The sequence below is a fragment of the Myotis myotis genome, unplaced genomic scaffold, assembly GCF_014108235.1.
Source record: "Myotis myotis isolate mMyoMyo1 unplaced genomic scaffold, mMyoMyo1.p scaffold_m19_p_11, whole genome shotgun sequence".
In the NCBI taxonomy this organism is placed as follows: domain Eukaryota; kingdom Metazoa; phylum Chordata; class Mammalia; order Chiroptera; family Vespertilionidae; genus Myotis; species Myotis myotis.
Genome location: NW_023416315.1, coordinates 56,249,406 through 56,262,500, shown reverse-complemented (window position 1 = coordinate 56,262,500; position 13,095 = coordinate 56,249,406). Strand labels below are relative to the sequence as shown.

General features: G+C 38.7%; 1 protein-coding gene across 2 annotated transcripts in view; it reads right to left on the bottom strand.

Annotated features, from left to right (window-relative positions):
- The window catches only part of DGKI (diacylglycerol kinase iota), a 402,033-nt gene that overhangs the window by 60,359 nt on the left and 328,579 nt on the right, over positions 1-13,095 (bottom strand). For both annotated transcript variants that reach the window (XM_036328568.1, XM_036328569.1), the window contains 3 exons: positions 3,903-3,972; positions 1,699-1,739; positions 714-841 (listed from right to left, as the gene is read on the bottom strand). In XM_036328568.1, coding sequence (XP_036184461.1) covers positions 714-841; positions 1,699-1,739; positions 3,903-3,972 — 239 coding nt within the window. The remainder of the gene's footprint in view (positions 1-713; positions 842-1,698; positions 1,740-3,902; positions 3,973-13,095) is intronic.

Genomic DNA, 13,095 nt, shown 5'->3' with positions numbered 1-13,095 from the left:
TTTTTTGGCTAACACAGGCCTTACAGCTACAGATGCACAAATGCAAGCGCTAGTGCTTTCTAGTTTGGTAGGAGGTGTGGACATGGTGGGTAAAGAAGGCTCAGGCAAACCTGGGTGGGAAAGTGTCCTTCCACACAACCATTCAAAAGTCAGACGTATAGTGAGTCCACCTGTACAACACTGATGAAACACAACCAGAAAACCAGCAGAGTAGCCCCAAGTCATCTGTGGTCTCACTTGCTGTGATTTTAGTTACCAGAGATAAATAATTCTTAGGTTTTAAATGTCATGCCATTCTGAGTAGTCTGATGAAATCTCATGCCGTCCCACTATGTCAGTTACTGGTGGAGGGGCGGGAGGATAGGAGACTATTCACATAACGTTTATCACAGTATATCATTATAATTGTTCTATTTTATTACTAGGTATTATTGCTAATCTCTTATTATGACCAATTTATAAATCAAACTTTATCATAGGTATGTATGTATAGAAAAAAGACTAGTATATAGGGTTTGATACTAAACACAGTTTCAGGCACCCACTGGGGGAGCAGGGTTCTTGAATCATATCCCCCATGGATAAGAAGGGGACTATTGTATATTAAAATAGTTTGCCCTCATTAGAAATGTCAATGCTAAAGCCAAACAAGACACTGTTGGCACCCTGTGGCCAGTCTCACCATCACAATGTCAACGGAGCCGCCTACTCACCCTGAGGCTTGCTCCACCACCAGGTCAGGCATTCCTGGCGGTGTCCCTGCCTGCTGTGACAAGGCCATGTCTGGGTCCAGAATAAAAACCTCATCTTGAGAAATCTCCATCACAAAGTGCAAATGTTCCTAAGGAAGAAAAAGAAGTCTGTCAGAGGACTGACAGGATGCTCAAATCCATCATCTGAAGGGTAACCAGAAGAAAGCTTCTTGGACTTGAGGAATAATGAAATTCTGTGACTAATCAAATGACCACAGTCAATGTTCAGAGGCCTGACCAGTGGACATCCCTCCCTGAAGCAACATCATAGCAAGAGGCTGGGGAGGGAGAGAGGTGAATCCCCCTTGGTTTGGTTCCTAGTTGACCAGGATCTTGTTAGGTATAACCAGAGATGCCCAAATACTACCAAAGAAGTGACATCCGCAATGAACTTGGTCCAGCATGAGTGGACTTCCTCCCCCCAGGATCTGGTCAAGGCTAAATAGCATCGTTAACTAGGTGTTATGACCGGATTCCACACTGTCCTTTCTTTTTGCAGGAGAATTTGGACAGTGGGAACATGTGGTCATTAGGCATAAACATTTGATTTTCTTATTACGGAACTCTGAGAGGTGAGGAGTTGAAACTAAGTAGCCTAGATATACCAGTATACCTGAGGTCTTAAATTTGAGGTGTCAACTTTTCAAAGGCACCTGTTTTGACTAGGAAGCAGTATTTATAAGTAGCAATGTAGGTAAGGATCTGAAGTGCAGGCTGGCGATGATACAAGTCTAGCTATTTTCTGTATTCATTTAAAAGGTCAAGCCATATCATCTCCAGTCCACCAATCACAAAACACAAGACAGCTCAGGGCTTAGGGTGAAGATTATAATTCCAAAATGTGTGTTTCCGCGTTTTTGTTAGAAAAATTTATCAGATTAGATACCAATAAAGCATATTTACTAGGGAATTTTTCACTTTCACAAGCAGGCTCAAGAAAACATACCTGAGATCTGTCTATTCGATAAAAGCGATCAGCAGAAGTTGCTAGAAAAAAAGAAAAAAGGATATGGTATTCAGAGTGTCCTGTGATCTGGCACTAAATTTCTAACCTTCTGTTCTACCACATCAATCAGAAACCTTCCATTCCAGTTTAGGGACTAGTGACCGGTCCCTAAGTCTATTAGGAAAAACGCAGGACTTCCTCGCCTCTGCTGTTAGAAGGCCCTGCCTTCCCCATTACACCTGCCTGTCAAAATCTTACTTGCCTTTTAAGGAGCAAGTGAGATGTTACCTCCTCTGTGAGCCCTCCCTTAGTCCCGTCGTCCCTAACCACGGACAGAATTCATTGCTTCCATTTCTATGCACACTAAGATTTTGTTTACACTTCTATAGGAACTATCTTTACAGATAATGATGAGACTAAGGTATCTGCCTCTTTAAAGGTCTGTCATTTATTCTTTATGTCTCCAGATATTAGGCCCTTAAACAGAGCTGGGACTCCATATGTGTTTATTAAGTAAATAAAGCCTAGAAAAACCCCCACAAAACTCACAGTAGCCAGACTTCCCAAGAAAGTGGTTCTTATTTTGAAAAAGATCTTGAAGCAGAGCCAAAAACTACATCCAGCATTAAAGGTATCATTTCACCTTAAAACTGAGTCCCTAAGCTATGTCTGAAGAATATCAAAACAGCAATAACAATAATACTAATACTAATACATATATATAAATTATTACATTTATAAATTAAATTATATACATATAATTTAAGCATTTTTAAAAGGGACTGGGCTGCAGCTGTGGCTTGAGGAAAAAAGTCTTACAAACTTGGGTTTTCAAAAATTATTCTGATTATTCTTAACATTTAAGAATTATGTTTCCCCTTCCTTAAATCTGTCTACCAGAGTCCAAATATTATAAACAGATTTTCTGCATAGTACTAGAAGGGAAAACTCAAAATGCAAACAATCATTTGAAAACCATACTTAAGAAGAAGCTTTCCTCCAAATGAACTAAGAAACAAAACTGTCACCGCCCCTGCCCTCTAAAAGTAATAGGAGAGGAGACCCCGCCTGAGAAGTACTTTCTCTACTCTGTTCTGTTTAACCAATTGTGGATAATGGTCTTAACCCCCATATTAGTTTCACTCTATAAATAGTTTTATTAGAAACAATGTTTATTTAAACATTGATTGTAATTTTAGGAAAGACTGTATATAGAACAGACTATCTGTAGAACAATTCATATACGTTTCCATACTTTTATTAAATATAAGTCATTCCTCTGCAGATTCAGGGGAAAAATGATTGTTTCTCATCATCGGGAATAGAAGAGCTGGAGGAAGAACAGCGTGATTTACCTTCAGAGGCAGTTGATAAGCCATCAATGGAAAAGTAGGTCATGATTTATATGGCTTAGATTTCAGATAGATACAAGTGCTCATCTTCGTGATACTGATCAGACATCTCACATCCTGTCATACTCCTATTCACAGTTATATCCTCTCGGATGCATTCACAGATAAACAAAGAGGGGCCTGTGATGAAAACCACGTAAACTAGAGAGACACTGGGTGGTAGATACACTGGGAAGCATATAAGCAGGAATGGACTTCAATATAGGTAACTGAATAGAAAAATAGAATTGAGAAGCATCGAGGGATTGAGAAATGCTTGCAATGGAAAATGGACTCATTGACCAATCAGAAATAACTGACCTATTATGCATTCAATGTCATGCTCAGCAGGGCAGGTATGAACACAACTGAAATTTTCTATGCTTTGATAAAATCTTATGCATCACACTGAAGTGATGATTTGGTGAAAATGATATAAAAGCTCCAAAATATGCAAGAGACATACGTGCTGGTACCTATCCCATGGTTACTGAACCTATCTACTGGCCTCAATGTAAGAGAGGCACTCAACTCTTTTCAGGAAGTGGGGGTGAGAGCGGGGGGTGACAGTGATGAAGGGAAATGCCAGCTTGAGCAATCTGATGCTGAGAAGTTCAGCCAGAGTTAACCAGCTTGCTTTGAGGAAAATGACTTCAGAGAGGTGTTACAACATCAGCAAGTCCACATCATTGAGGAACCACATGAAAGGTTTCTGACTAACCTTTTGGAAAACTGGAGTCCAATCCATCAATGGATGCCTTGCCCTGCAACTTCCCCAACCCCCACCCCTCAATGAAATACAGGAACACTCACCATCTAGAAAGCACCACCGTGGGGAGAGTCTCTGAGCTGAGAGTGCCCTGGGGAAGGAGGTTTCTTGGTCCTGGAAAGAGACACACACATCCTATGGCTCCATTTGAACGACCTGAGGAGCTTCCCTCACTCTACATTCTGCCACATCATCTATGTCTAAGAGCAGAGCGAGCAACCTTTCCTAAACAAAATGCTAGTGCAAGACCAAATCATTTATACTAATAAAGGGTAATATGCTAATTAGACTGGGAGACTTTCCGGACATCCTTCCGGACAAAGTCATGGTGGCAGTGCCGAGGCAGAGGAGGTTAGGGGCAATCAGGCCAGGAGGGGAGAGCAGTTGGGGGGTGATCAGGCCGGCAGGGGGAGGGCAGTTGGGGGCGAGCAGGCAGGCAGGCAGGTGAGCGGTTAGGAGCCAGTGGTCATGGATTGCGAGAGGGATGTCCAACTCCCAGTTTAGGCCCTATCCCTGCGGGGTCCCAGATTGGAAAGGGTGCAGGCCAGGCTGAGGGACACCCCCCCCCCCCGCACAAATTTCGTGCACCAGGCCACTAGTATATATTAAAAGCATAATATGCTAATTAGATCAGACATCCTTCTGGATGACCTTCCAGACAACCTTCCGGACAAAGCCAGGGCTGTGAGGGAAGCCTGGGTCCTGGGTGCCTGCTAGTGGCTGAATGGAAACCTTGGTCCTGGGTGCCAGAGGGGAAGCGGGTGCTGGCAGCCGGGGGAAGGAAGGCTTCTAGTATATGTATATATTAGAAGCAAGGTCTCTGCTTTGAAATAAATCATTTCACATAGAACTTTTTAAAACAATTCCCACATAAAATTTCTAAGAGGTTTTCAATTATTCCATTCAGCATTCATAAATGATAGAACGTGGGACATTTACTTCCTTTAAGGAATTTCTTTCCTTCTGTGATGCTGAGAAACTGGCTGTCATTTATATCTGTGTTCTCCACATAGATATAAAATTTTCCCTACGAAGAGAATCTCTGGAGGTAGAACCCATCAGTCTTTTTTACAAGGTGAGTCTGAATGCTAAAGGCTTAGAACAATAGACCTAAAGTTACCAGAACAAAAAGGATACATTTTATTGTTAAAAAGCTGGGGTATATGGAGTTTTTAATATGAATGGATTCATATTGAATAATTGACAGAAGAAATTTGGCCTCACTGAGGACTGGTACCAAAATTTATATTTATATGAGTAGAATTGATATGGCTATGGATACAGAGATAAATACATATTCCTCTTTTTTGGACTGGCTTTGTCACCCTGTTGATCAAACTAAATAAAATTTTGACATGTGCTCAATAACTATTTATATGAGAATATGTTCAACATTTTGAAAATTATATTTTGACATATGAGCTATCTTGTTTTTCAGAAACTTAAGGTTCTTAATGTTACCAACGTGTCTCGGTTTGGTGAGAAATATGATTATAAACCAAGAAATGTGTAAGGTACTTGAAATATTTAGAGGCAAGTATGAAAGTGAATAAATATCTTAAACAAGTATGGCTGTTTTCTCTAGGAATAAAAGAACTTGAACCCCAAGGATAGTATCTGAATTTTGATGTGGAATGTGCTACCAAGACCACCATGAAAAAATATCCTAATTTCCCTAGGATAAAATCCACTCTGAAAGAATACAGAAATACTGGATTTATCATTTCTAAAGAATATTCAACTTAGAAATATTCTGCTAGAATATTCAAATTAGAAAATGTTGGATATTATTTAGTCTAATGTAATAAAATGCAGATTGATATATTGTTTCAGCCACATAACTTGCTTACCCACAGGCTGATAAAGTAATACTGATATCATTATATACCTCTTTATGTGAGAGCATCTGTGTCTGGAGAATTTTATGCAAGTGCCTGACTTATCTTTGTTTATTTTGCTTATTTTCTTGTCATTTATTTAGTCTCACCTTAATCCATGAAGCATTCTTTATCAATCAATTTCTTTTTTTTAATTTTTTTTTATTGCTTAAAGTATTACAAAGGGTATTACATATGTGTCTTTTTTTTCCCCCGCCCTTGACTATCCCCTGGCCTCCCCCACCCCCCAGCGTCCCATGTCCATTGGTTATGCATATATGCATGCATACAAGTCCTTCGGTTGATCTCTTATACCCCTCCCTCCTGCCCCCCAACTTTCCCCGGCCTTCCCGCTGCAGTTCTTTAAAGGAATTTGGTTTAAAGAGAATTTCATAAGCTTGCTCTGTGAAAACACACTGGTTGCCACAGAGCTCTTCAAATCACTTCAAATAGGTTCCAATAGACCCTTAAATAGGTCCAACAATCCTTGAACTCCCTCATGACTTTATGCTAAATTCGGGGTGTCTATGTGTATGTGCATTTTACTGGATAGAGGAACCACTATTTTCTAATAGATTATTAAGCCCTCCAAAGGTTAAAAAGTTATTAATTTAAATAATCAAACATTTAGGTCAGAGACAATTCAATAAAATAAGATTTTAATCAGTAAAAAGCCTTAATAATATTCAGACACACAAGAATAGGAATTATTACAAAATTACTGGTGATTAAAGCATCAAATAATGGAGGCCCTCTGAGCTTTGTAGCTATTCTCTTGGTAGTGTGTTAGATTCAGGCTAATTCCTAAATAGAAGGATTTGGGAAACACATTCCCAAATGTGTTTCAGCTCTTCAAGTAAGGCACTGTAAGTTCTTCTGATGTTTATTTAAAAAAAACAAAAACAGACAAGAGGAAAGCCTATTTATATGGAGAGTTGGATTACCTTAATAATTGAAGTTAAACAATACTTCATTAATTTAAGGCACAGGATTTTTATGGAAAAAAATTATTGAAAAATATTTGGACACTTTCCGCATCACCTGAAGATTAAATTGCAATCTTAGAAAATGGCTATAGAAGCTCAAGTACAGCCCTAGCTTCTCTGAAATGGCTTCCCTGAACTAGGTTTACATCCTCTCCTGCCTTTTTTCAACCTTCTTAAAAACAAACAAAAAACTCTTAACGAGATAATTACTAACATAATGAGGTCCTATGTTGAAAGTCACTTGAATTCCAAAGGAAAAATGTACTATCCACCCAAAATAGGGAATATTCATAATGCAATGCAATTAAATTAGTGATTTTAAAATTTTAAGTGTTATAAAAAGATACAGAAAGACAGTGAAACTTCAACAAGATTTTTTTTTTCTCAACAAAAACTTCCATTAGAACTAGTGTAGCCACACACATATATGCAGATGGAAGGATCTCACCTGCCTTAGGACCCTAAAGTTGGAGATTTTCCTGAAATCAGTGTTACAATGATGCTTTGATGTAGCAGACTGACAAAATAGAAAACATACTCACACAGTATACCAACACACTCTAAGACACAAAAAAGTCTGGCCACTAAGCACACCCAGACGCTGGGACTTCATCTAAGAGAGCTGAGGGAGAAGAGAAGGGAAATCTGGTGGGTGCTGACATTGTTGTATTTCATCTGAGTTGAAAAACTGAGTAAAAAGTTACTTTTAGTAAGAAAGTTCTACTTTGGAAAACTTAAAATTTTGTAGGATGAAATCAGAAGACTAAGAATTGAGATGACAAAAATGTTCTTGTCCTTGAAGTAGTATTTACGTATCATAGGAAAGACAGAGGGATAAATGGGAAGAAAAAACAGTGTCATAGACTGTAGATGATCTAGCCTCAGCTAAGCAGCAAGCCCAGAGGCATGGAACTCTGATGGCCAAGAGCACTAACTGTGAGCACATGACGTCCCTGGCTCCATCACCTACTAACTAAGATTTTAGGCAAGTTTCTTACCCATTCTGTGCCTTGGATGCTTCATTTGTGAAATGGCTACCATAGTATCTACTGAAAAGAGTTCTTTTGAGGAGTAAATGAAATGGCATGTGAAATGCTTAACTCATTACCTAGAGAGTATTGTGCTAAGTGAATAAGCCAGACAAAGAAGGACAAATACCATATAATTTCACTTATATGTGGAATCTAATGAACAAAATAACAAACAAAATAGAAACAGACTCATAGATACAAAGAACAGGCTCACAGTTGTCAGAGGGGAGGGAGGTTGTGTGAAATAAGTGAAGCGATTAAGCAAAGAAGAAAAAAATCATAGACACAGACAACAGTATGGTGACCACCAGAGAGAAAGGGAGTGGGGGGAGGTAGAGGAGCGTAGAAGGGGGGATAAATGGTGATGGAAGGAGACTTGACCTGGGGTGGTAACACACAATACCATATACAGATGATGTATTGTAGAATTATACACCTGAAACCTATATAATTTTATTAACCAACGAGAGGCCCAGCGCACGATTGAAATTGCGCGAGGAGACACCCCGAGGGGGGCCAGGACCCACTCCTGACCCGCGAAGCACGGGCCACCGAGTTGTGTCGGCTGGGGTGGGGGCAGGCGCTCCTGTGTGTTCTGTCTCCACTCCGGCCCGCCCCCAGCCCCAGCCTCCCTGTGGCTGCTGGGGTGGGGTGGCACGCAGTCCCCTCCCGCCCATCTGCGCACACCTCCTCCTCAGCGGTCATGACGCTCGCTCAGCTAATTAGCATATTCCCTGTTTGTATAGATAGATATCACCCCAATAAATTCAATTTTAAAAAAATAAATTCTTAACCTATTGGCTAATATATGTCAACATGCAGATACTGGGGCAACTGGTAATTTAGTTATTTTACCTAAAGCAATTTTGACCTTTAAACACAAGAGGAGCTCATCAGCCACATTTCAGACCATATCTTTCAGATGGTGCTATATCAACACTACACTGCTTTATCTATAAATGCATTTGTTATCAGTTTTTGGATTTCAAAGAAAAGAAACAGGACAGATTCATGCAAGTGGACACAGAAAAGAGTGACATCAAACAAAGGCTGAAATCATGCCATTATTGATTTGGTGTTTGTAGGACTTGTCTTAATCAGAAATTCAATGCCTCTTTTCACAGAATTAACAACTACACAATTGTCTTAAATACAGGGTATTGTCTTCAAGGTTGAATATCTTGCATCACCAACAGCAATAATTTTAAGAACAGTTTATTTTACTGACCTTGCCCCATTCAATTGTATTCCCCATTTTTCATTTGCTGATTTGGGTTGTCAGTTGTCACACAACTATCCATTATTTTATTCCTATGACATAATTATGACCAATCTCTTCAATGTGTGGTTATTAAAGCTAATATAGTGCAAGGCATGTGATTCATAAGGTCATGAATAAGAACAAAGCATTGGTCAACTCTTCAGAGGGTGTCTAATGCACTGTGGGCCATCTGCATCCTCCGAGTTCCTTTCTTGCTCCAACTTTTGGAGTTGCTGTATGTCTAATTTATCAGATTGCAACTTCGTTTCCAAAGGGATGGCCATTGTGATTTTAATTTATTTCTTAACTATTGTCAAAAGTCACCGATTTTGAGGAAAGGGTTTTTGAGTCAGCTGCCCAAAGAATTGGAGTCTGGTAATGAAAATACAGAAGACTTCATTGGGAAGCTTATGGAAGGCTCAACTTACATTTAAGGAAGTCCTTTCCTTTCAAGTCTGAAGTCTGGGGCTCACAACCTATGGTGGGGGCAGAAGTTTTCAAATAGCCCTGACACTGATGTTAGCTAAGATGTGCCAAGCGGTCCAATCTTAAATCATACACTCCACTGATACAGAGGCCAGCTGTCATGATGTCAAGTAGAGCAGAGGCTGCTGATTCTTGCTTTTCCTTTATCGCTCCTTCTACTTTAAGACCTCCACCTACAGCTTCTGCCCTGGCTCATTCTCATTGTCTGGCATTAAAAGGTAATTTCAACAAGCTGTCAATTACCAGTGAATAACATTTTAGGGACTGGTACTCATTCTTTCCTTTTTTCAAATCTGCAGTATACTGACAGTATACTCCCTTTTGTTATTCAGAGAATTTTTCCATAAATATTATTCCTCTGTATTCCTTGATGGTTCTATATTAAATAAAATTTAGACTTATCAGTCCTTTTCTGTTATTTGATCTACTGAATACTCCCATATTTGGGGAATGTCCCCCAGCAGAATATGTATAAGAAAAATTATTAGAATTCACAAAATCATCTCACTTGGTTGTAGAGTTAGTTGGCCACTGCTAGAGTTCATTTAGAAATATTAGGCTACAGTCTAATTTAGTGAGTTGATTTTAATCCTTATTCTTATGCTTATTCTAAATCCATATTCATTGTGTCATTAGAAGGTGCATAATCTAGCCCCTGTACAACCATCCTACCATCTACTCTACTATTCTCCCTGAACCTCATTTATAGCACCTAAAAGCAATACCCAAATGAAAAACCGGAGCTTTGAGATTTTAAGTAAACTCTCAACAGTATCCATTTTTTAGGTGGTGGAGTTGCAAATCAAATGCAGGTCTCTTTTCACTACAGAGCCTGTGATCTTAGAATCCAGGTTTTATGGCTTCTAGAGGAATTGGTGGGGGAGGATGACTGAATATGCTTAAGTGAAGTTTTTTTGACTCAGCTCAAGCAAAAACATGAAGAAAGCAAAAGCTAGGAAGGTCTTAATGGCTATGAAGACCTTCCTTCGATTCCGATATTCAAGGATTTTTTCATAGTTTCAGCTTTCGTTAACTGTCAAACTAATCTTCCATATTTCTTATCACAGTTCACTGCCTGGTAACTCAGAAGTTTTCCTTCCTCAAAGTTTCAGTCACTGCTGCCTGTGCACTTTCCACTCCTATGAACCAGTCTGCTTAAGAATCCCATAGAAATGTGATAATCAATGAGAACAGAGAACCACAATCCAGACACCAGGAACTGAGATAACATTCATGTAAAGGAAATTCTGATTACAGAATTTAGATAACTTTGCAGTCACATAACATGTACAGCAAAGTTATCTAAATTCTGTAATCAGAATTTAGATAACTTTGCTGTACATGTTATGTGACTGCAATTCTAAGTTTCATACCAATATGGGCCAATATTAGTAGGCTGTTTAGCATGTGATATGGTTATAATTTATGCTATAATTTTATTTTCAAATCTGTACAGTGATGCTTGTTGCAATACTGTTTACAAAATCAATGTATAGCAACCAAAACTTTATATAACCTAAATTTCTATCCAGAGAGATAGGGTTAAATATATACCATAGACTAGAACAGAGTTTTTAAAAATTGGGTTAGAGTATTATTTATTAGCAAGATATAATGTCCATGGTATATTATTGTTAAAAATAAATAGTGGTATAATGTGTACAGCTAGTGTACAAAGAATATAAGTACATTTTCATTTTTAAAAAACAAACAAAACATCACATATGTCTATGTGTGTAGCTTTGTATAGATTTGGAAAAAGGTACAAAAGGATGCATAGCAGAAAGGTGCTATACTAATGTCTACTTTAGGTGGGGAGTTGAAAACCAAGCAGAAATCTAGAATTGTATACAATCAGAAAACAAAGATAATCCAGGATTATAAAACCTGGCAGATTTCATGACATAAATAGTTAATGAAAGTCAAGAAAAATGCCTTAAGGATCTTCATTTTAAAGACAACTGCATATTTGGATGGATTAAAATGGAGCAGTAATTAAGAGAAGCTGATTGTCAAAAAGGAATCACATGCCCTAGCTGGTTTGGCTCAGTGGATAGAGCGTCAGACTGCGGACTGAAGGGTCCCAGGTTCGATTCCAGGAAAGGGCACATGCCCGGGTTGCGGGCTTGATCCCCAGTTGGGGGCATGCAGGAGGCAGCCGATCAATGATTCTCTCTCATCATTAATGTTTCTCTCTCTTCCTTTCCCTTCCTCTCTGAAATCAATAAAAACATACTTGTTTAAAAAAGGAATCACAGTAACATAAAGGCGGTCCATGAACTTCTTTCTAACATTCTTCACTAATGATGGCCACATAGGTGACTAGGTTCTTATATACTCAGGATTCACATGATTCCTACATCTTGTCTATCTACATGCCTTCCTTTCCTACTCAAGAAGTAGAATTAGAATACAGGTGAGTGAGAGTGATGGTAGTAAAGAGGTAATCCTGAATTTGCTGTAACTTTGTTTTAAATAACTCTAATTGCTAACACATTGTGGATGATACACCTCCCATCATTGTGGCTTCACAGCGGGCCACACACTCTACAATTCAGGGGCAACAGAAGAGTAGCGAGCAGTGTAGTATGAATCAGCCTTGAATAGGAAAGGGGGCGCGAGAAGAAACAAAACAGCCCCTTACAAGAGGTCAAACTTTGGTCCCAGGGCAGACCTTGATTTCATGGACCAGCTTGAGTGAATATGGCAAAGTCTATGTCACTAAACAAGAATGGTTGGAAGGATGTTTGCTTTGTGAATGTACAGACATAATTTCTGATAGAACCATAAAAAAATAAACAAGCTTAAAAATATGCACCTGCCTGCAGACACTTAAGAAGTGTGATTGTGTGAACGTAGCTACATTTCAGGAGGTATTCACATCATTACCTGAGCTGTGCCCCTATCACATCAATAGATTTGGGGGCTAATTTAGGGCTTCCAGTTTCTTCAGTCCTCTCACATTGCATAATCAAATCAATGATTCATCAGAGAGATAAGGTAGTTGACTTGCTCATTTTTTGGTTTGTTATTTTTCTTCACATAAATGGTGCGATTTAGATGAATGTAACTGTCATTGCCTTATAATGTAGGCAGAATGAGGTGACCTTGGACATACCATGCTCCTTTCTACTTTAAATGTATTAATCCTCCAAAACTTCATGCTCTATAAACAAATAATATTAAGAAGTACTGCCCATTTCAAAAATCTTGATATGTGAATTTTCTCTTTTGAAAATGCTAACAGAAAATACTTTCTCATGTTAAAAATAGAGTCATATGCACAAAGCAAACCTATTTCTTTTACATATATATTTAAGTCAACTGGCATGAATTATATGTAATTGGTAAGGAAATTATCTAAACCACTATTTGGCATGCATATGCCAAACTTGCCCTTAATTTAGATTCAATTACTCATAGCGGATACACGCATAATTGAATGAAGGCACAGCAGTCCCTCTACACACTCTAGTAGATTATCCAATTAAGCAATATTCACCCAGCATTTAACTATACCTTCACTGTGAATGAAATTCATTTTCTTTCATAAAATGTAGGAAAGAAATAAGCAGAAGCAAATCAGCAGTCCCTTT